General features: G+C 36.5%; 1 protein-coding gene across 3 annotated transcripts in view; it reads left to right on the top strand.

Moving 5' to 3' along the window:
• Positions 1-24,939, top strand: part of CBLB (Cbl proto-oncogene B) — a 132,961-nt gene that overhangs the window by 97,494 nt on the left and 10,528 nt on the right. For 2 of the 3 annotated variants that reach the window (XM_074811478.1, XM_074811489.1), the window contains exons 11-17: positions 5,131-5,316; positions 7,897-8,262; positions 10,776-10,870; positions 17,586-17,726; positions 22,021-22,109; positions 22,209-22,340; positions 23,639-23,776. In XM_074811478.1, coding sequence (XP_074667579.1) covers positions 5,131-5,316; positions 7,897-8,262; positions 10,776-10,870; positions 17,586-17,726; positions 22,021-22,109; positions 22,209-22,340; positions 23,639-23,776 — 1,147 coding nt within the window. The remainder of the gene's footprint in view (positions 1-5,130; positions 5,317-7,896; positions 8,263-10,775; positions 10,871-17,585; positions 17,727-22,020; positions 22,110-22,208; positions 22,341-23,638; positions 23,777-24,939) is intronic. The other variant, XM_074811493.1, reaches the window with a different exon arrangement.

The raw sequence follows: 24,939 nt of genomic DNA, 5'->3' as shown, positions 1-24,939 counted from the left end.
AGGGTACTTCAGTCTCTAGTAGACTATGTTTATTATTCCATTATGTTTAATATTCCGTTGTCTCAATGAATTAAGTTATGTGTCACTTTACCTTGTACAAGATGTAAATCGATACACTTCATTGGAAAAGAAAAAAATAAGGAAAATGCATAGTGCAAGAGTTCTTGCGAAGAGTAAATAATTTTGAATTCATAAGTGCTAAGATAATTGTTTGATCAAATAATATTACATGAATACATAGAGGAAGGCCCTAGCAGTATAGGAGCCTGTGAGGTTTTCAATAGCTTGAGTGAATTTACATTCTCTAAAAATGTTTTCTTCTATAACTAGATGAAGTTACCTTGTCTGGGGAGTTACCATCTTCTTTGGAATTAATTTCCCAGCTGTCTGCACCAAAACCTGACTTTGATTTGTACTGTTACTTTAAAATAGTTATAGGAAATTGTCAACGCTGAAAGCCACTGTTTGTCATGATTAGACTTTTTCCAGCAGATGAGTTAGGTCAAACTTAAGAAATCATGACAGTAGACCTTGGTTCTCAAAATATGGAGGGAGAGTGTGGTTTTGACTCCTCCCCCTCGTTTCCATATTATTAAGTTTACTTTTTTCTGTTAATGAGAAAAGGCATGTCTTACATAGTAATAATGTTTATAATTTCATCATATAAAATACAGGAATATGTAAAAAAAGACTTGAAATATGTGTCCGGGTATTCCCTTCAGCTGTACATTCTTAACTTGTACATACATGTCACTTCCTTCTTAATGGTACACCTGGTTTATGGGAAAATATTATAATCATGCCACATAACAAGAGAGTCCTAACTGGTTAGTTGCTAGTATTTGGAAGACACATCAATGCTGGGAGGCAGTGTGCCTCCCTTAGTTATAATGCATTTTACTGATTCCCTTGGGCAGTGTGGTGCTGACTCTCACAACCCTAATTCCCTCTCCCTCCTTCACATGCATTTTCTTGGATCAGCAAAGGGATGATCAAATAAAGAACAAATGTCTCTGTAAAAAAATGTTTACAGCCATCAGTGTTAAGTGATGTAACTTTATATCCTTGTACAAATTTTTAAATCCAGATTATACTAATCTGTCTAGGTCACAATTTATCCTAACAAAAAATAACAAATATGTGATTTACTCTGATGATAAATAAAGAAACTTCAGGGAACTACTTGGAAATGAAAAGTCCACTTCTGGTGTACGTCTGCTTGGACCTGCTTGTGTGTCTCGTTATTTAATTTATAAATTACTGAGTTCACTCCAGCAGGACATTAACAGTCAGGATAATATTCCTCAGTGAGTCACTTGTTAGGATCTGTGTTCACTATGCTTTTCATACGTGTCTATCTGACAGAAAGACGTTTGAAGCTAAAACTCTCAATTCAATAGCCAGACTGTTAGTATTTCCATCAAAAAAACCTTCACTGGAAATTATAATCAATGTCAGAAGCAGGCTTATTCTTGAATTCACAACCACTAGGGGCAAACTGATACCAGTATATCCCAGTAATAAATAGATCTGATTAAATAACACAAGTTGTGGTCCGCTCTGCAGTACAATTGTGAAGTAAGTCACAGCTGCTTTTCCCTTGGCAGCAGTCGTGCCAACCAGATGAAGTCTATGTTGTTACAAAGGAGTCTGTGTTCTTTTCCTTAATTACATCTTTATTGCACAGGTCGGTCTGTGTTGCAGCAGAGCCCCTTTGTACGCTAAAGGTCTGTCTTCTGTCACTGCCAGTTCATTTGTATTAGTTTGTGTCTTAATTGCTTGCTTATTTTATCTTTTTGTCACTGTGCTTCTCTCATTGCTTCTTTATTTCCAGTGAATAGAAAACACACAGAAACCTCCAGTAGGTGACAAACAGGAAAAATTTAAATCACCTTGTCCTTAGGGAGTCTGCCAAAAAGAGTAGGTATTACGTACATCTGTTAATGCCCTAGTATCCACATGAAATGGCAACCATCTTGTTGGCCTAGCTGTCAGCAAACATCAAATGATGCAGCTAGACAGGTCGAATGGGGGTGGACAGGAAAAATATGGGGGGGATTTTATAATGGGGATATGATGGAAATCTGATATTAAATGCTGAAGAAAACCTGTTTGTTGCTGTGGAATATTTTGTAGTATCAGTAGGTCTAAACAAGGAATCATAATTTTTAGTTTCTCTCAGCCAAGCGTTCTCTCTGACTATAGCAGCAAGTGGTGATATGGATTAAGCTTCCTTGTAGGGGAGAGAATCTGCTTTTGCTTGCACCTATTTTCCTCCCCCACCTCATGCCTTATAAGTTATTCTTTAACCTATTGGTCATCATTAGTTCCCTTTTTGAAATCTCTGGGGCCACAGCATGTTGTGATAGCATTGTGGCTGTAGGCAATAGTAGTTCAGGGGACTGAAAAATTATTTTGCTACAGTGTTAAAAACGTGTCAGATTTTAAGAATCTTGGACTTTTAAATGAATTTTCTTATTATTTGAGTTTTTGTTACTGCCTACTACATACTAGGTGTTTCTTTCAGCCACTTGTTTCCATAAATCTGAAAATAGCATCAGTCTCCACTGGGTTTTAAATGTATTTCCATGATTTGTGTGTCTGCTGGAGCTGGACTGTTGTTACAGAAGGAGAAAAGATGTCTGACATGGATGGGACCAGTGGGCTCACTGAGGGATGAGCGTATCATTTTACCTAGTGATTCTTTAGATCAGAACCGTGTAAGAGAAGGCTGCCATATAGAAAGTGGTGGATATTCTTAAACTGCTGTAGCTACAGTGTTGTTCACTTAGTTATGGGTTCATACAACTACATGCAGTATGACATTTGAGACTGTCAGGTTGCTCTCTGAGGAAGTAGCATTAATTACTGTGATGGTATGGCAATTAGAGCATCTCAAATTCCAAACAAATGTTTCCTGTCCAGTACTCTGCTTTTAGTATTTCCCATTTTTCTTACTGTTTGTTTCAAAATCCCATAATGTATAGGATTGTTTCTTAGTTCTGGAGCAATCCCCTGCTGACTGAGACACAGTATGTTGTGCAACATCATAAAATGTAGAGACTTACTTGATAGTTTCATTTATGTTAAATAATTGATTCTTTTTGGAGGTGTGACCTGCATATTTGGTTCTGTTTCAGATAATTTGGGAAATAAATTAATTTTCTGAATTTACTGAAGCCAGAGCACTGCATATGTTATATTACATGGCTCTCTGCTTTCAGGAATGCTTGGTGGAGGTATAACTAAACTTTGAAAACTAATGCTATTAACTGATACAATGCTTATTACGCTATTTAACTTACAGATATTTTCTGTTAAAGAAAATGAATTGAAATTCAGTTTGTAGTCATTTTATAATTATGGTTGCTCAGGCATGCTTGCAAGATACATATCTAGCTTAGTTATTCAGCTTTCCATAATGTTCAGAGAGACTAAGCACCTCACTCAGTCATGTGTTTATCCTAGTGGTCTTCCAGTCAAGGTCAGGGTCATTCACCAATTAAAGGAAACAAAGAAAATTTAAGGGACTAAATTCAAGCCATTTAATGTGAACATTGTGACCACTTCATTGAAAAGAGAAACTGAGAAACTTCTGGTAGCCATGAAGAGCACAAATCTTGAATTGCTCAGTCTCTTGAAGTGGAATATGTAGTTGTGACACTGAGTTTAGATGTGCAGATGAAGTGGTAATACCCTAAGGATCAACAAAAAAATCATTCTGGCAATGGAATTGCACCTCAGCCTTCTAGCACTTCAACACGTCCTCACTCCTCTTGCTCTCTCTTACTTTTTTTTTTCAATCTATCCAGTAATACTGTGGTGGCTCCTATTTTTGAAGGAAATCTGGTAGCAATCCTGATTGTATAGAATAGAATATTAAACTAAGCTGTAGTACACAGAACATTGAGTAAGGAGTCAGTATACTAGATCCTTTTCCTGGATTTGCTTTTGAATTTGTGAAGTTTTCAGATTCTTTAATATAGGCACTACATGTAAAGGGAGATAGCGTTGTTTACCTTGTTAAAGAACTTCCTAGTCTCATCCCTGCCATCCCTATGGGACATATAGCATTGATGAGAAAAAGCTTAGGAAAGGAGGGGAAAAGTTTTGATCAAAGTGAATTAGCTCAAAGATGGGTGCTTTTTTGTGAGCAATTTTTATGCTTGCCTTAAGAAGATGGCAGATTGTTAGTCTCTATAAGCAAGTTACATAGTGAGAACACTAGGATCCCTCAGTGCATAAGTGGCCTGAGGCTGATGCTTGGTGTGAATGTCTTCCAGCTACTCATGTCTACTGTTAGGGAACACAGAACAGCATAAACATCCAGGTTTACTTACAAACACATTGAGTTTACAGAAATAACTTTAACTGATTTATGCAAACAAGTAAACTTGAGTTTGTCAAAACTGAGCCAGATGAGGTTCAGGAATTAGTTGCAAAAATGGGTGGAGCCAAATTGGATTAGTCAAGAAAAAAAAATCATAATTTGTCACTGGGAGGGGGTCTTAATTGTGTGTGTGTCATTAGTTCAATATTTGCTAAAATGATAAACTGAGTTGTCCTAAAATGGTTTTTGTAAATCAGCAAATAAATGAGGAAAGAATTACTCCTTTGCCTACTGGCCTGCTGATGATTTTGATTTTTATGTTTTCAGAAGACACGTACATTCTATTTTCTGTGGAAGTATGATTTGAAAATGGGCTGTAGTTAACAGACAGTATCATAGACATTCAGCTTTTAAAAGTGATTTATAGAATTTTAGATGGAGTACTCTATTGTTATCAAGAGTAGCACTACTACAGTAGAATCTTAGTCTATGTGATTGTTTCCTTTTGTATGGCAATGACTGCTTATTTTTTAAACAAATCACTGGCATATATATTCTTTTATTTTCATCACAAGTTAACATGGATCTTCGTTTTGGGGTAGAATGACTTGTAGACTTGTTTTTCAGTAACTGTAAGACGAGCACCTATATTGTCTATTAATTAAAAGAGCAGCAGGGTGTCCATTATGATTAATGACTATTAGTCAGTATCTGACAAGTATCAAATGTTTTAGTCGTGGAATGGAAGTTGTATACTTGATCATCAGGTAAATAGTTGGGGGTTTTTTTCTATCTTGAAGTGCAATGAGAGGCAGAATTCACCAGTGACTTCCCCAGGATCTTCCCCTCTTGCACAGAGAAGAAAACCACTTCCAGACCCGCTGCAAATCCCACATCTTAGTCTTCCACCTGTACCTCCTCGTCTGGATCTTATTCAGAAGGGAGTAGCACGGTCACCATGTGCCAGCCCAACTGGATCACCAAAGGTAAGTCTTACTAAACCAGTATTTCTTTGTATACGAATATTGAGAAATTGTATTTGATTGTTTTCAAGGTGAGCTTGCTTGTTTGTTTTGGAAGATTGACTAGTCTGAAATTTTCCATGTGTATTTTCTTTTTCAGGAGTTTGCTTTGTCCAAAAGACCCTTTAATTCCCTGTAGTTTAGATTAGAATCCACATGGATTAAGTCTCTTATCTCCTTCAGTTGACTTTGGCAAGTGCCTGTCCCTTTGCATAATACCTTACATAGTCAGACATTTACAGCTACATGTGTTGGTCAAATGTGACCTCTGTTTGTCTGATTATTATATTGGACTTGGTTATGGCCAGAATTTTAAAGATATTGCTGTAATGTATCAGTTCTGTAATAAACCCCAATTCATGAAAATAAATAAAAATGAAAGTTTTCTGAAAAGAGATTTAAAGGTCATTATGTCATTAAAATTATATGTTGTACTCTGATGATTTAAGCTCGATTTCCACAGTATCCTTACAAGAAAAATATGTGCAGATACACTGCTTTCAAAACCTTAAATGGCATATATTAGGACTCAAGTTTCAAGGGAAAGAATAATGACTCTATAGCTAAGAAATTGTATGCTGTGTTTTGTGAAACTAATGAGACTAAAGATTTAATGATTTTTTTGAGTAGATAAGCATGAAGGAGGACAAATACTATGTTGCTTTCTATTATGAGTTGATAATTTTGTTGCAATTGCTGTATAGAGTGGGGGAATTAGATTTAAATTTTTCATTTTTAGATGATGAACTCAAATTGAAGTTCAAAACAAGACTTGAAACCTATGTGCTCGTAATAATCCAGTATGAAGTACCCTATTTATTTTGTCAGGTTTTTATTTCAATCTTGAAAATCAATCTCTCACTAAGATTCTAGCCGTTTAGAGGAAAAAATAGAAGTTTGAATAGTTTCTTTATCCTTCTTTCATCACTTTTTATGTCATACAAGGGAATTTATAACACATTGAGGATATATGCTAAACATACAATACATCCATTAAAAATTAATTTTACAGTAGCATATTTTTACAAAGTTCATGTCTTTTAAAAAACAGAAAAGATGCCATTAATACTACTCTAAATTTTTCAGTGACATGATTTTGAAAATGCTGATTTTTTTTCCTTGAAACTTCCTGAGAAAAAAAAAATCAAAAAATTTGGGGGAGTGCAAGGGAAATAAGATGGGGGCAACAAAGAATAATTTCATACTTTAAAAAAATTAATACTAAAAAAAGATGACAATTTAGTCCTGCCAAAACTACTACTTCATTCAGAAAAACTCTTCTATTTTTCTGCAATGGAAAACTATAGCTATAAGCTGTAACAAAAAATTTGGACCCAGCCATTATGTTCCTGCCTTGACAGTGAGAATAACTATTTTTCTTAACTAGCAGCTGAATTAAACACTTCTTTATTTAATATACTGTCCTATTTATATGAATAGACCTGTAGGTAGAATAACTTTACCTTCAAGTTAAGTACTATGTTGACATGCTGCTTGAAGAATAATGGTGGGATAACCTGTGAAGTGAGAGCAAATACTATTCTTACTTTAAAACTTTTGTGACGTCCATCTTTTCAAGTGGTAAGAATATGCAGGCTTACCACAGTCCATGAAAATTACACCTTCCAAGGGAAATAATCTTCCCTGTATTTCATTTTGTATGGTATCTGGGGGTAAGAGAAAAACATTTTGTAGAGACCTGACCTGAGTGTTATTTTGTAAAATGCTGTTAGGAATTCACTACTAACGAAAATGTTTTGATTTTGTCAGATTTGTCTTAGAAGCTATACAGCTACCTGTATAAGGGGTTTTTTTCTGATAACTTGGTTTTCAGCTTTTTAGTATTAGTACACATAATTTTAGAAAACATTTCACCATTTATGATATAGTTCAATTCTGAGAAAGGAAGTACTCTGGCAAAGGTTGTGTGCAGATGAGCTAATTGCAAACATAACTACATACTAAGTATGTTACCTGAAGAATGGAACTGCAGATCAAACTAATTGGGCAGTGTGTGTCATGTAAAGAGTGGGGTCATTCCCAGGTGTATGATTAAAAACAAAGTAGTCTTCTTCCTCTGCTTTCTCACTAATAATTCCTTTCTTGTGCTCATTCACTGTCACTAAGTCATTTCCCTTTGGAGGTGGGTTTTATTTTCCTTGGGTTTTTTTCTGCATCAGGAACTCTGTTTTTTCCAAACATTCCTCAGAATTCATTTCAGCTGTTAAATAAGTGATTCAAAGGATCAAAGCAGAGGATTCTGGAAAAAAATTATGGGTCAGATAAACCTGCCTCAGCCAGCTGTCTTTTCTGCCTTTCGCTCCTTTCTTGGGTTACTCATGCAACAGCAAGAAGTGGGACATGCTTTCTGAAGAAAGGCCAGGTTGTCTGCAGAATGCAAAGACAAGACTAACCTACTGGCAAGTACTCTTGTGGTGCCTTGAAAATATCTCAATTAGAAATGGTAAAGCCATACTTGATCGTGAGAGAAATATGCATGCCTATATGTAACTTTTAAAAAAAAAAATTTACTGTGTTTTTTAGTCTTCTCCTTGTATGGTGAGGAAACAAGACAAACCTTTGCCAGCACCACCACCTCCCTTGCGTGATCCTCCACCGCCCCCACCAGAGAGACCTCCTCCAATTCCACCAGACAACAGGATAAGCAGACACCTGCATCATCCAGAAAGTGTGCCTTCCAGAGACCAGCCCATGCCCCTTGAAGGCTGGTGTCCCAGAGATGTGTTTGGGACGAGTCAGTTGGTAGGATGTCGAATAGGGAGTGATGCTTCTCCCAAACCAGGACTGACTGCAATTTCAAACATAAATGGAAGACACAACCGCATAGGTTCTGATCCAGGATTTATGAGGAAACACAGGCGTCACGAGCTGCCTGCAGAAGGTGCCAAGGTATGAAATGAGCTGAATGTGTTGAAGCCTAATTTGATACCCTACTGCAGCATCTTGCATTGTCTAATGTACTGTTTGTATTGGTCAGTGTTGATCTGCTGTTTCCAAATCCGTCCTGTTGATACTTAATAATAGCTGGTCATAATTAAAACATCAGTAAAAGAGAATTTTCAGAAGAGCATTAAATTAGTCATGATGTTCAGTGTATTCAAATGGAAAAGATCTAACCTGCCTCGACCCTAAGAAAAACAAAACAAATACATCCAAAGCTAAGCTAAATGTAGAACCATTTATTGTATCTTTACTGCTGGCAGTGCCCTTGAAAGTGCTCAGTGGCACAACGCCAGTATTTGCATTGTTTGATTTGGTGTTATCATCAGTACTCTAAATCTTATTCAGGATAATTAACATTGCAACTCCCTTTTTCTTTGTCAATTGTTTACAGTAATACACATATCTTTAGCTGAATTTTTCATCCTTTGTACTTAAATCTGAACTCCAGCTGCTGTAGTTGTACATTGCTGTAATTTGTCCATAGCAGCTTTTGACTTCTTTTGGACAAATGTCCAGTGTAATGTCCATTTTCAATGCTGAGGGCGTTCACAGTCATCACGTGCAACCTTTCCGCTGATTGTCTAGCTTGGTTTGGCTAGGACGCATCTGCTTGTCACCCACAGGAGAAGTATGTTTTCCTGTCCTTGGTTGCAGTAAATAGTACGTATGTCTATAACTACAGTGTTTCTTCTATCAAAAAAAAAGTGAAGGATTGTTTCGATATGTTAATTGAAGATACCTGGGGAGGAGAGTGTAGAGGGAGTGGTTCTGGCATTAGGCAGCTTCAGACAACTTGCAAGACTATGTACAGTTGGGGAGGCTTAGGTTTGAAAAGAGATCAAGTGGTGATGGCCTAAGAAAAATATTCCTAGTTCTGCTCTAATCAGTTTTATCAAAGCAGCTCAGTAATTTATTCATAGAGCAGGTTATTATCTCAAAGCTGCTCTTCGTTTTTTTGCTTGAAGACTACATAGATCGTGCTAAGAAGAATGGATTTGTGGTTAAGTCACGGTAGTTAGAAATCATAACTTTTTCTATTTGCTTTTCCCAAGGTCACAAGCTATTTAACCTTTCTATCTCCATTTAAAATTTTTGTATGGATGTGTGGGTTATTTTGAAAGTACATTACTGAAATTCAGTTAGTGATGAAAGGTGCCTAAGAAGTCCATGATGTTATATATAATTATAATGTCCTTTTATCAGCATTGAGGCAAAACACCAAAATTCTACTTACAACTAGGATGTTGTTTAAAATGCTATAGCTTTTCATCTGATTTTTAAAGGATATTGGGTTTATATCTGAAGGAGCTGGGACTGTTCAGTTTGAGAAAGAGAAGGCTGAGGGGAGACCTCATCGCTCTCTACACCTACCTGAAAGGACATTGTAGAGAGGTTGGTGCTGGTCTCTTCTCACAGGTGATTAGTGACAGAACAAGGGGGAATGGCTTTGAACTCCAACAGGGGAGGTTCAGACTGGACATTAGGAAAAAATGTTTCACAGAAAGAGTGGTCAGAGAGTGGAATAGGCTGCCCAGGGAGGGGGTGGAGTCACCATCCCTGGATGTGTTTAAGGGTCGTTTAGATGAGATGTTGGGGGATATAGAGTAGGGGAGAGCTTTGTAGAGTAGGGCTGATGGTTGGACTCGATGATCCAAAGGGTCTTTTCCAACCTGAATGATTCTACGATTCTATCTTCAACTGTACCTTCATAGAGTATTCCAGTTGTGGTCTGGCACAGTATTGAAGCTGATGGAATTAATACTTCTCAAATAACCACTCAGCGTAGAAGTGCCATTGTAGACTGGAGAAGTTACACATCTATTTCTTTAACCAAATGCTGTTTGAACTGTTATCTTCAGGTTATAGATTTAAGTCATTTGGTTAAATGGAGCAGCTGACAACTCTGAACTATTGTTTCAGGCTGTATGCACATTCACAAGAGAAACATTTAATGAATTTTCATCCGATTCATATATCAATTGTAATTTAATCTTTTTGCTATTGGTAAAAGCCAAGAATAGGGAAGGACAATCCTGTGGGTAGGGGTGAATTCTGGCAGGCACTGTATCGTAGAGTTTTAAAAAGACATTAATATGTTTAGCATGCTGTACCTGTTGTTTTCTCACTGTACTTCATCTTTCTCACTTTGATTGGTTTGCAATCTTGAAATCTTAATTTTCCCCCAAGCACTTCAGCTGTAACTGAGTAGTCCATCTGGTAACCGTAATGTGGAACTTCCTCTTTCGCTGAAGTGCTAAGCTAATGTGTTCTACAGCTCCCAAATGGGGTGAGCTGAACAGGTATGGAAGAGTCGCTTCAGATAGCTCTGTAGTGTGAACTCCTAGGAAAGCCTTTACCCATAGTCTTCTTAAGGTCTATTTTGTAATACCTAGTTGCTGAACATCCGTGATGATAAACAGGAGGAGATACCCATTGTAACACTTGTGCGATTTTTTTAGGTCTTTTCAAATGGTCATCTGATAAATGAAGAATATGATGTCCCTCCACGGCTTTCACCACCTCTTCCAGCTGCCTCCATCATCCCTAGTATGAAGTAAGTCAACTTTATCTATAAAAGAAGTATGTTAATTAATGTTAGATAATAGCACTGATTCTCTGGTGCTAAAAGAAAAACGGGAAGAAGAAAGAAATAAAATGAACTAATATAGCTTGGTGATACATTTTCTGTGAACTTTAATGTGGTTTTACAAAGGAAACGTAAATTGTATTGATTAAATGGGAGCCATTCTAATGTTAATTGAACATACTACATTTTTATAAGTAGAGAGAATACATTGTGGCAGATCTTGCTCACAGGCATTTGGCAGTGGGAGCAGATACTGTCTGGTTTTACTTCTAGTGCTACCAAAGAAGTGTGGTCAGAGCTATTTATCGCAGGAGATGAGAGATTCTAGGAAAAGTGGTGAGGGTAAAGAGCATGATTTGTGCACGTTCTACCCCTACTCTAGTCATGCTTTCTGCACATGGAGCTTTATCTAGGGTTCACACCAGTTCCTTGTTGTGACTAAAAAACAAACAAAACCATTTTATATAGTTTTAAATGGGGTCAACCTCCCTGAGTTCCAGAATATGGTTTGGGAAATTTTGTCATTTCAAGTTGCAGACTATTCTTAGTCTTGCAGTAACACGACTGTTTATTTGGTACCAAGGTGCTGCTGTGCATGCCAAGTATCTTTGGACTCTGAATCACACAGGATTTTCTACAGAACATGAGATATTTAAAATAGAAAGCTTGGAAGTGCTATAATGTAATTTGTCAAGTTTTTGTAAGGAAATCAGAGCATATCACAATGTTTGATGTTATCCTGTAGCTTCTTTCCAATGTATTCCTTGTGATTCTTGCTGTTAAATAATTGGGCAGTCAGTACAAAATACTAAGAGTTTTCTCATTAGTGTGTAGTTTTGCCATATCTTCAGCACCTATTCCGTTGTTCAGTTAGCAGTAACATAAAAGACAAATGTATTTCAGCATTTCATTAATATGCTAGTTTTTCTCTTCCTGAGTGCTAGAATAAAGGTGCAGTGGAACATGGACTTTTTCATTCAGAAACATGTTTTCAGGTGGAAAAATTGCTGAGTTGAAATTCTCCATGTTTACTTTCAGTTAAGAAGCAAATTTTAGAACATTATCCAGACATTTCTGTAATTGAATGTTGTGATGTAACCTGATTGAGGTAGGGTGGGTATCACAGGAGTGCTGTTTGGATACCTCATGTAATCAATCCCCTTATTGATTGATCTCCTTGAATTGATGACTACTTCCATGATAAAATGCAAACCCTTGGATGTTCTGCATTCTGTCAGAAAGAGAAAGGAACAACTCTGATAGACAAACTAAATAATTCCATATTCCAAAGCAAGTTCAGCTCTGAAGAGGGGAAGTTTCTTATTTTCCATAGCGTTGAAAAAAACAAAACAGTCTGCTTCATGAAAGTTCCAATTTTACTCAGATTTTTGCAAATGTAGCCTAGAATCAAAGTACAAGGTATTAATACACCATACAGTGTTCATTGGAAGGTCCACAGGATATTGTAGCAATGTGGTCAGGCACAAAGTCCATGTCAAGCCAAACCAAAACTAGAATGTGTGACTTCAGCTTGGTCAAAAGAAATTTATCTTCATTAACCGAAGTCTTCTGAATAGAAAACTGACATATTCCAGCCAAAAAGAAAATCTTCATTTTCTAAAACCAAACTCCATAGACTTTTGAGGAAGAAATTAACTTTTATTTTTGCTTTGGTTTTGTACTTACACTTTAAAAAAATATACAGCACATTTTAAATTCTGATTTTTAAAATGTAAAAAGTATTGATATATAAGCTAGGGGTAAGAAGTTCAAATTATCTAATTAATAACTACTAAAATGTCACATGGAATGGCTGTTAAAATTAAAAATTGATCATTGTATGTTGTTTCTTGAAACACTAATATGTTTATTTTAAATTGATTTCAAGTTTTTGTTACCACTAAAAAATACCCCAATTATCTGTAATATTGTGTGGCAATACGTAGCTGGAAAAAATCTTCAAAAATAATAAATTTAATAAGTTTAATATTTCCACCAACCACAGCAATTGCTTTCCAAAAGGTAACCTAAATAGTATTTAGCATGATTTAATTTGAAATGTCAGAGAGAATATTTTTACAGTATATTTTTCCTCCTGTTAAATTGACTGCACTAAGCCCTCATAAATACATTGAACTGTACTTGATCCAAAACACTCTTGCTTTCCACAGCTGTGCTACTGCAATCAATCTGGTGCAAGTTTCTCATTTTTTCCTACTCTCCGATCTCTGCAGAGTTGTGACTTGAGAGCTAGTTTGTTTCATACAGCTCTAAGGCATTTTATTATTTCTAGTTACTATCATAAGTCTGTAATTTCAAAGATTTGACTGAAGGATACATTGACCATGCATGAAATGTCTTAGTCTAAATAACGAGGAGGCAAAATGACCCTTAGTTGAAACTTCACAATTCTAAAATGTCCCTACTTAACTTGTTTGATCAGTTTTTACTGAATATGCCATTACAGATATGACTTTTTTTTCCTTTAGCAAGTTACATTAATAGAGAAACACTAGTGCCTTTTTTCTGGAAACAATGCTGATTTAATTTCCTTTTACTAAATTGATTATTACTAACATACTTTAATAATGTTGGACTCTTGTTAAACAAGCATCTGATTTTTATTTTCCACTCAGCCACTATGTTGCTGACCCTACATGTGAAAACAGTTCTTCTTTTATTTGACTTCTGTAATTAGGTCAGATTATTTTTAGCAGTTTTGATCAAATTGCTGGTTTATTCTTGAAAAAATAAATAAAACTTCTATGTCAAAGATACAGAACCCAAGTTCTTCCCCAAAAGTGGAATTTTCAAGTTAAATAGTGTTTGTTTTTATTCCTGTGAGTAGGCCCCATTTTCCTACATCAATAGAAAATTGGCCTTTTTGTCTCAAAAGTACTTCATACCGCAGTGATATTTTCTGTAAGACAGCATCTATTTTTGTGTATGTAATGATATGCAATTTCGAGTCCTTCTGTAGTCTATAAATATATAAGGAATATCTAGTTGCTTTGAGGTAGTTGAGGAGAAAGTAGCACCAAAAGGTATTTCTCCTCTTGCTATCCCTTCTATCTCACTAACAAACTTTGAAGGAGAAATCATAGTTCCATTGAAGGCAGCTGTGGCTTGGAAATCCTGGCTCCCTTGAAATTGGCCTTTGGCATGGCACTTCTCCAGCAGCGTTAGAACAAGCATTGCTGACATGGAGGTTCCAGACATCTGAGAGGTGATGCTCTGAAGGACATAACGTGTCCTTAGCTTATAGTTTGACAGGCCAGTGAGTTTGGATGCATCAGCTGTTCTGTGGTAGTTCTCGTTGTGTTTCGTGTTTACCCTGTAACAAATAGAAAATTGTGTCCTCCTTTATGAATGAAAGGTGAACTGCTTTACATACACTATGGTTTTAAAAGTAGAGCATACTCGAAGGCAGTTGCCACTAGCAGCTGACAAGTGTTGACTTGGGTGGTCCATATAACTTAACACTTATTTTGCTGAAACGGAGTTTGCTTGAGGCCTTGTACCATTAAAGCTTTTGTCGGCACTAGCATGTAGTACTCTGCATGGGACAGAAGAGTTGATGGTAAGGACCTGATGTCTGTACTGTACATGATATGGGGCAGCAGTTCAACTGGCTATAGTCTTGTCCCATGAATTTGAACAGCCTTTAGCAATCAGAACACAGTAGGGACACACTTGGAATGTGTTATGTATTTTAGTTTAATCTGAAAGGTGTTCAAGTTGTGCACTCCTCAGTGAAAATCAAAGCATGCTAAGTGGGGAGATTAAAGGGATTAATTTCAAAAGCACAGTCCTGATCCAGGCTGCAATACGTGGACTGCAAGTTCATTGTGTCAAAGTTCTGTGAATCAGTTTACCATTAAGTGATGGAAGGGAACCCTTTCACTGAAATACTTCTAAATAAGTGTGAGATGTTGGTTTCCCTGGAGTTCTGTTTACAACTAAGATGAACATGAAGTGACTTGACAAAATGAAGTCTCACATCTTTCCCTGTTTTGCCTTTGGCCCTTGGTGCTCAGTAGGATAAGAGAGATTGACATCTAGCCTTCTGTTCAACAAACAGAAATTATCAAGTCATCACTTACCAGAATGTAATTCAATTTCAAAATATTTCCACTTAAGGAGTAGAAAAGGGAACTAAAAGTATGAATTCTTAAATATTAATAAAAGTAAGTATAGGACAATATTAGGACCCTAATGGAGAGTATATTAGCTATATGTTAGTACTCTAACTCTTCTGTCGCTTTACAAATCAAAAGCACCTTTCCAATATTAATTACATAATAATATGTAAAATCTGTAAAGTATTTTTCTTACTTTAAAGGCAGGGAAAGAGAGACTTCACTAGTGTGAAGTCTAAGGCTTGTCTAATGCTACACAGCATTCAAAAGCAGGAGACTTGGAACTTACGTCTTTAATAATAGCTCCAAACCAGCAGCAATTTCTCAGCAGAGAAAGGGAGTTTTGTTTGTTTTTTCCCAGTAATAGCTTTTGAAGAGGGCTTCAAACAACACTAGCAACCTGGTTTGGTCAGTATTGGACATTTGGTATTGGTCAGTATTGGACAATTCTGGTCTAGATACTAATATTTCAAACATTGCTATCTGCAGAAGCCAGCAATTCAATTTTAGAAAAACACACTTTATATAAATCTCCAGAACATGCTGTATTGCCATGTAAGAATGATTGCATGTCCACAGAAATGAGAAAATTTATTATTTGTGGGCCTTTCAACTATCTACCCGAGAATACTACAGTTTTCATTGTTCCTATACATTTTTACCTTCTGTTGTTTAAATGGCTGTAGAGCAGTGACACAAACCTCTTGTCCATCTAAGAAATCAAGGATGGAAGAAGCAATTTCACACTGCATTGCTGTGTGAAATTTTGCTCCCTCTACAGAAAGTGGTTGAAAACTGCAATATAGGTATGCAGTTCAGTGCCGTAAGTCATCTTCCCCTGTCTTTGGCTAGTATGTCTTTGCAAAAGAAGTTGGATTCCTGTCTTTTCATGAGCACAATGTTTCTGAAGTCAGAAGTATACTACTGATTGAAAGAAAGAGTGTCTGAGAAGTTACAAGTAGCTAGGGAGCTCTAGGCTGAATATATACAAACAAAAGCAGCACACCTGTCCCCTTCTTTCTCTGTTTTTTTCTCCTTTTTTTTTAATTAATTTAGTGACTGGCTAGTACTCACTGTAGTTAGTTATTCATTTTTGTTCACAGAGTACCTGGGTGTTCTGAAGTCATGTGGCATCATCTACAGTAAATAGAGAGACACACATGCTTTTCCTTTGTGAGGAAGTGTACTGTGCAAGTCAGGTGCTGCTTGTGTTGAAAAAATAAGGAGATAGGCCTGGCTTATCATTTCAGCTCTTGCCCTTATGACAAAATCAAAGTAATTAGACCACAGTAAGAGAAAGTATGCCCACTCCCTTCTTATATTTCCTTATAGTCCTTAAGAACTTCACTAATTGATGTATGATGTAGATGTATGTTGTAATGTAGCCTGTAGTTCAGCTCAGGGGCCATTCATTAGCCATACGTTCAAGCCACAAATCAAAATGGTTGGATGCGTTGCACATCTTTATTCAAGGTGCTCCAGCTGTTGGCTTTTATTGTGGCAGACAATAAAGATGCTTTTCACTTGCATACTGTAATATCCAGATGATTTTTGAAGTTTTACATTTATTGCTCTTCATGTTCAGCTAGTTTAAGAATCAAACTTCTGTTTGTGGTTTTCATGTATGATCAAGCTGCAGTTAAGCCCTTAATGTAAGCTTTTGTATTTCAGATGTTTTGTGAGTTTCTTACATATCTTAAGGCATTGGAAGAACTGCTGTAAATGGAGGGGCTCTACATGTAAAAGAGTAGATGATGTTGATTGCTAGAACTATAACCTAGCTAATGAAGGCCAAAAGATATGTTGAAGTTGTTAATATCTAACAAAATTACTTTCCCCAGACTGCTCACTAAAATGAAATTTTTGCCTGTCATTTTGTTTACATTCATAAAGCAGAAAGCCAGTCAGTAGGAGTTAGTTTTTTTGTTTTAAAAGAAATCTCATATCCAGCAGCATTCTCCATGACAGAACTTGTTACATGTAAATGGAGATTGCAAAGCCTACATCTTTCCTGGGCTTCCACTGCTTTGAAAAAATTATGTAAATCACTGTCTGGGAGGACAATTAAATACAATTATTGTTTGAAGCAAAAATAATTTAAAATACAAGCAAATTCTGGGCATTTGTTATAGCTGGAACAAGACACTTCACTGAAAGGGTGAATGTCCACTGCCTCACTGAGCCCTGCTAAATAGGTTTGCCCAGAATTAACTTTTGTTTAGTTCTTCTGATAAATACAAACAGGTTCAGCCCTGTAAGTGCCTCTTTAGTACTTCTAATTCATTGCAATTATCTGCTACATTATTCTTGCTTAAAGTAGCTGTTTAACTCTTAGAAGGTCAGCTGCCTTTTTCTCTATGCATTCTTAGTGACAAAAAAGTCAGTAACCCCACAAGTTTTAGTTTGACATGGTGTTTTTGTTACCTTACATGTAGCAAACATGCATTAAGGATGCTTAGGCTAAGGAATAGTATTGTATTTATTATACTGAGGTCAATTACATAACAGTTAAAGCAAAACTGATCATTTACTCCTCTCCTTAGGTGCCCTGTTCCTTCAGCAAATTCTCTGTCTGATAAATCAAGGGATCACACAGATGAAGATGAATACAAAGTTCCTTCTTCACATCCTGTAATACTCGGCTCACAACCACCTCATGGTCATCATATAAAACCTCTTGCTCGGTAAGGTCATTTAGCAGCCTTGAAAGCAACTTATTTACAAAAACTCTGCTTCTTCCAAAATTTAACTGGATTCAACATTTATAGTGATGGTTAAGCTTGCCTGCCTTCTTAAATGTCTTATCTTTTCAAGTTTGGATTACTGATACCTCTCTTTCATTTGACCACTGCCACAGTCATAACCTGTGAAGTTCACTTTATTGTATCACTGTTGTGTCAGAACTGGGTATTTTTTGCTTTTGAATACCATTTCTGCAGTTGATCTTTTTTCCCTTAGGTTGAGGTTTTCAGAACTGACCAGGAGATTCAACCTTCACAACTCTTGAAAAATTTAATTTTAAGAATTGTGTGACTGAAATTCCTAAAGCTTTGAAAAGTCTTAAACTTTCTGATTTCATAGAATTCATTTTAAGAAGCAGTGCAGTACTGAAAAATGCGTGAGTTGGCAGCTGTATGTGCATACTTTTATTCTCTTTTTGTCCCTTATGTACTATGTCTTTTTAGCTTTCTGAGCCTCTTTTCACAGCATATTTTCAGATGGAATATATCTCTTGCTTTCAACGTGTTCTAAAATAGTTATCTCCAAACTTTCACAGTTCCGAATTATTAATGGGTTATGGCAAGGAGATTTGGAGGCAAGGGATATGGCAGCTGAAGGCTGTGTCATTCCTGGTGAACTTCTTGGACTTTGACTCATAAAAAAATCTGAACATCTGGAATTAAGAGAATAAGTCTTGGGAAAAAGAAGGGCCAATTGTCTGCTGATCTTGTAGGTCAAAAGTATGATATTAAAATCAAGTATCGATCTAAATCTTCAGACTCTTCTGTTAAAAAGCTGCAGTGACATATTGACATTTTTTCCTCTTTCTGTCAGAATGCGGTATCAAGGACCCACCATTGATAAAACTTGACGTGTCTCATCCCAGAATTAGCCAGTTACGATTTTTAGACCTCTTTAATCAGGATTTAGAACAGGTGGGAAAAAAAGTCATAGTCTGATCACTTACATGCAGGTTAAAAATTCTGTCTTTATTAGAAATGCTGTATATTTTGGGAAGTTTTGGATTCACATGATCCTGTGACTGGAGCACCCTTTAGTAATTGCAGCACATTGGATGAGCTCTGGCAAAATATCTTTTGAGTCCAGAAGCATTCGAGTCTGCATGCTCTGAGGCCTCTCTGCAATGTAAACCAAAGTACTGTAAATGAGGATGACTTGTGGAGAGTTGTTTCAATTCATATTCCTGACCTGAACTAAAATGCTAATATCTAGATGCACTCTGAAAGATTCTTGAGAAAATAACCGGCTGGAAAACTACAAACTTCTCATTTTCCAGTATCGCTCTTTTGCAGAAAAAGTATTGATTGCTTTCAATTAGCTGGTACAGAGTTTCACCAGGCCATTAGATTTATTAATAGATGCTGTAGATGGAAAGCTGATTTCAAAGTTTTTTCTAGTATTTAGTTCATTTTTTAGCAGGCATACTTGGTCTTGCTCTTACAGTAGAGTTTTTTGGCATTAATCCAGGACTTGCTGTAGAGAAAATACCTGTTTGCCATTCAGGTTGCTCTATGATTAAAACCAACAACTCTGTTTCTTATATATTCTGAGAAGAATTTTAACTCAAACCAAACCACTCTCATAAGCATTTAAAAAAACCCCAATCCTATTGAATATTTGTGTATGAACATATATATATGATGTTCCATATACTTAAAATGTCTCCTTTTAGCTAATGCCACTGCTTAGATGTGAAAGCTGAGATAAGCTTTCAAAAAGAATCTTGATTCTGGTTGATGCTTTATTCTTTTAATGCACTTGTTTTAATCTCATGGGGAGGGGAGTGTCAAAAGCTTAACTTTTCAGTCTTGTTTAGCAAAACTGTTAACAACAATTTTTTTTTTAAATTGTCAGAAATTTTTAGCACCTTTCATGTCTGTCCCCCAGTGTCATCTTCTCTTACCTCTTTCCTAAGTGTTGCTTCTTCAGTTCTTGGATAGCATTTAAGAGTTTTCAGTAAACTGAAGAGCCTACAAATTTTCTTCTGGATGTTTTGTAATTTAGGAACTATGTAATTCTTCCATCCTACCCCCAAATTTGTACTGCCTCTAAGACTTTTTGCTCTTTTACCAGTAGATATGACAATGTTAAAAATATTACAACAATAATACAAAAAATGATTCATAGTCTTATTTTCTGACAAATTAGTTAATTGTCTGGTTTATTACACCTGATCTTACCAGGTATGGGGCAAGTTCAACAATAAGAAATGGAACGAAAGAATTTCAGCATTACTAATTAGGCTACTATTAGAAGAATAATACATTACCATAAAATCATAGAATGGTTTGGGTTCCAAGGGAGCTTAAAGATCATCTAGTTCAACCCCCCTGCCCTGGGCAGAGACACCTTCCACTAGACCAGGTTGCTCAAAGCCCCGTCCAACCTGGCCTGGAACCCTTCCAGGGAGGGGGCAGCCACAGCTTCTCTGGGCAACCTGTGCCAGTGTCTCACCACCCTCACAGGAAGGAATTTCTTCCTTAGATCTAATCTGAATCTATTCTCTGTCAGTTTAAAACCGTGACTCCTCATCCAATCACTTAAGATTCACTATCTTTTCCTAATAAAGCTTCTTCCAAAAGGAAAAGGACAGGAGGCTTGCTTGTTAGTACTCATTTGCTGCCCTTCTTTCTGGTGTTTCCTGTTGATATAAACAGGTATTTCAGTGTGATTTCCAAACTGATCACTTAACTAGGCTTATTATGACCTGAATACTTCTGAAGTGGTGCCGTGTTATCTTGCTGCCTATGACTGGTTAGGTTACTGAAAATGTAGAATAGACTGAAATTAAAGTAGAAAATATTCATAGTTATTTAGTGTATATGGTGAGGAGTCAAAGGTAGTGTTGCATCCACTGTGTTTGAGAGATGAACCAATCTGATTTCAAAGACAGAAGCAACACTTCCTATACTGCTTCCCTGGGGAAATTAATTCATAACAAAATAGCTCTTACCATTAGTTTTTTTGTTTTGGTTTGGTTTTTAAGTCTTGTAATTATTCTTACATTTATTTCATTAGTCCTAGTTAGGACTCTTGGGACCACAAACACAATTTCACTTCCTCTTTCCTGTTTATATATTTTAAATGATTCCAGACTTTTATTCATTCCTCCTTTCCATATGGCCAAAGCTGATAGATTTATTAATGTTAGTCCTATTGGTAAAACCCCAAGATCTGAAATTTTAGCTGTATATAGCTCTAGCAGATTTGCCAGTATTTAGTAATAATGGTGCATGGTGGCTTGGGATTTTTATTTTTAAGCTGGAATTGTTTAGTGTGGTGGCCTTTTTCCAAAGAAACTCTCCAGTTCTTCCTGAATATGCAGGGTCCACAGTTCCAATGACAGGAGTAATTTCCCAGTTCTTTCACATTTATTTATACAATATTTAATATTATGAAAAGGCTTTTGTTCTGTGTTTTTCCCTGCTGTATTTGAACAGAGTCATCTTACAAAAATAATCTCCATTATTTTTCTGACAAGATTATAGGCAACTTTGTACTGTTTCGTTTAGATGATTTTCGTATTTAATTTGATACTGTTGTTTAATTTTGAGGGTGTAATATGCTTCCATTTAAAAAATCAGTAAGCTGTGGTAGAAGTATGAGCAAGACTCAGCTTTTTGATGCAGAAATGAATCAGCGCCTCCAAAACTGCTTTGGCTGGTTCTATTTATGTTTTTTAAATGTTTGACTAAGAGTTTCATTGAAATTTGTAATTGCTAGTGGTGTGTTCTGGTGTTGTTTGGTTTGGGTTGGTTTTTTTGTTGTTTTGTTTTATTTTGTTTAAGAACTTTTCTGTGCACTTCACTGTGGATAATTACCAAAATCCACATTTCCTTTTGTCATATTTCTGGTAGGGAAAATTCAACAGCTGGCAATGTGAAATAGGATTGAGTCTGTAACTTAACTGTTTGAATAAACCAATGACCTGAGCTCTGAAGTGAGGACTGTGTTTAATGTTAGTGCTTCCTCTATCTTGTATTGCAGCTTTGAGTAAGTTACTTAAGCCATGTCAGTATCCCACCAAGAAAGCAGTATAATCCTTCAAAGCAGTTTTATTGATGGTTAGTCAGCATCTGATCTCATTATAAAAAAACTGTAAATTTTAAAACTGGTGCCACTTACCATCTTTCATTGGTTTCCATATAATGAACTGCCAGCTCAGGTACTTGGTCATTGTGAAAATTAATACTTGGATAACTGGTTGATTGCTTCATGTTTAATGTCTGTCTTCAGGGTGTGTGAGAATGGTCAATGTGCTGGAGTAACGAATGGAACACACAGCGCTACTTCTGAGATTAAGAAATCAAAACATCCAGAGTTAGGTATGTTTTTATTTTTCCCTATTTAGCAAGAAAATTTACTCTGTGCTGTTCTAGGGGTACAGCAAGAAAACATTCACTTCTTGTGATTGTGTCGTTCAGGAGATGGATGTGATGCACCTACTGTTCCGGTACCTTTACCACCTGCACGACCTCCCACCAGAGACAACCCAAAACACAGCTCTTTGCTCAACAGGACACCCTCCGATTATGATCTTCTGGTGCCCCCTTTAGGTTGCAGACTTTTTGCTGATTACATTTAATGGTTAACGTTGCCTAGGTGAACCAAATGCCATGTTTATTGAAAAACAACCAATGTTGAGTATGTTAAGAGTACCAAACAAGCTATGGGCTAAATATTACAGATGTAAGTCAATATTTGTGTCAGTGATCTGTACTTGGTATCTGTCTGTAAGCCCTCATGGAAGACAGACAAAAAGGCATACTAAATCTGTATTCAAGCTATGAAGGAAAGCAAAAGCATTTTCCCTAAAATAAATTACAATTTTTTGTCCCTTAATATGAAGTTTGAGCATTGCAATTTAATGCAAGAGTGGAGGGGTTTTCCTATTGTAGCTTAAATAATTCCATTTCTTTTATCAAATACAAAGAAGAATGTCAAAGAGGTGATATTTAAGTCAAAGAAAACTAAATTAAATTAATAAGTTTATTTCCTGTTTTTTGCCACTGTTTTAAGGGACAGTTCAAAACTCACTGCTGCATACAGTCACCAAAAGCTTTCTTTTCCAACCCTGATTTCTGTTCTGTTCTCCTATACAAGTCATTGCACTCTGCATATACACTGGGGCTGTGTTTGGCCACCACCCACACCTTCATCAACAAACTCAGCTGCATGATTGTGCCTGTGTATGTGTCATCATCCAATCTTCTGGTTCCATAAAACCTTTTGAACATTTGCCATGTTCCTGAACTGTAGTCTCTCTGGTCCCTGAAGTGTTCCTAAGAGAGTACATAGACTTGAAGGCAGAAGAACACATAAAAATCATGCTGCTTGGTAACCCTAGTCCTGTCTGCACCACCTTTGTGTAAGGGGGATATTCTTTTGCCAAGCTCTAGAAAATTCAGTTTATATCTGGGGTCAGAGCTTTAGAACAGCAGGTAAAGATAATATACTGTATAAATGTAGTAGATTCAATGTAGTCAGCATAGGTGTTTGAATGTAAATATATTTGCTTAGCCACTGAAACATAGCTGTTATCATACAATGATGTTCAGTGAAGCTTTCATTGTAATACACTCTTTGCAACTGAACCAGTAAAAGAAATCTTTTCCCCCCTGTCCCAGAAAAGAAACTGAGCACTGCAAAAGGTCATTCAGAGCATATTTTAGAAGAGGATTGTGCAGAGTAAGAGTCAAGTTTACAATTTCATCACTGGAGTCACTGGACTGCTAGATGAACCCTAGGAGTAAAGGCCTCAGCAGCCAGAGAAAAAAAAATTTTAAGCCTTACTCTTTATTCCATACTTCTTAAGGATGTTTTGCTCATCTAATAATTCTTTTCTAAAATGCAGGCGAAGATGCATTTGATAACTCACCCCCTTCACTACCACCACCACCACCACCTGCTCGGCACAGCATGATTGAGCACACAAAACCTGCTGGATCAGGAAGCCGACCTCCTTCAGGACATGAACTGTTCCTTCATTCTGGTAGGAATACGAATGAAACAACATATTTTATTTCATTTTCCTTTACTTCAGAAGCTTATCTGTTCTATGATAAAGTTGTCATGAGGCTTCAGAATTCTGTTTTGTCTATATTTCACTATACAAAATATTAAAAAATAGGGGTTTTTTAATGGTGGACTTGACACGACTCAGAACATAAAGACTTAACTTTTCATTATCGCAAAGTAATGTAATAAGGTCAATATTTCTATACCAGGCTAGATATTTTGGTAAATTGTACTTTTCTAGTAAAAGTTGTTACTTGTGAAGTGGCAAGTTTTCTTCTGTAATCTGTGATACTAGTCTGTATCCTTTTGCTGACTCCATTGTTTTCTATAGTAAAACATAATTCATGGGATTTATTTCCAAGTCAGAACTTGGGGAAAAACTAGAAAATAAGGGAAAATAGCATCCTGCTTTGTTAGAACTGTTGTAAACTTTTGCTGCAAAACTATATTAATTGTGAACACAGTTGCGGGCACCTGTGTGGTTCATAACATTTTTGATAAGTCAAGTTTTCACCTATCTCTCCCCATGAATCACTGTGACTCTTTCTCAGTATGGTATTTTGCTTGTAAAAGGTATATAAGCTATGTTCATAGTTTACGAATTTTGTCTTTGAGTTGAAAACTGTTTGATTGTCAGGTTAATTAAGTTGAATATATTTGCTGCTGATGATACAGATGACAACAGGATTTTTGTGGGTAGTAGTGCATACCTGCGAAATGACTTTTTTTTCTCTGTGGAAGCTTCCAGAGGATATTGGTGTCTTAAGCTTACCTGTCCTAGGAGTATTGTCAGTGATTATCTACCTTGTGGTGTGGTTAGATGTCTTCCCCCTCCTATCTGTTTTTCTTAAAAGCTGTATGGAGAGGGATAAATTGAAATGTGCTGGCAACAGTATTGAAGGAAGGCCAGAATGACAAGCAGTCATGTGCAACTCCATAATGGCCTGACAGGTTGTCAGGTGTTTGTCTGACCTTTGTGAATGATACTAGCTGTGGGATGAGAGTGAGCTAGTTTAGGCTGAACTGAAGTGATCTTTTATGGAATGGCCTGACATTGAGTAATTTGCCAAAACTGTGTATATTTTTATAATGCAAATTCAGCTCAGTGTATTTTTTCATATAAGCCTCTGAATGTAA

This window comes from Strix aluco, chromosome 2, assembly GCF_031877795.1.
Source record: "Strix aluco isolate bStrAlu1 chromosome 2, bStrAlu1.hap1, whole genome shotgun sequence".
NCBI lineage: Eukaryota > Metazoa > Chordata > Aves > Strigiformes > Strigidae > Strix > Strix aluco.
This window is presented reverse-complemented; position numbering and strand designations above follow the sequence as displayed.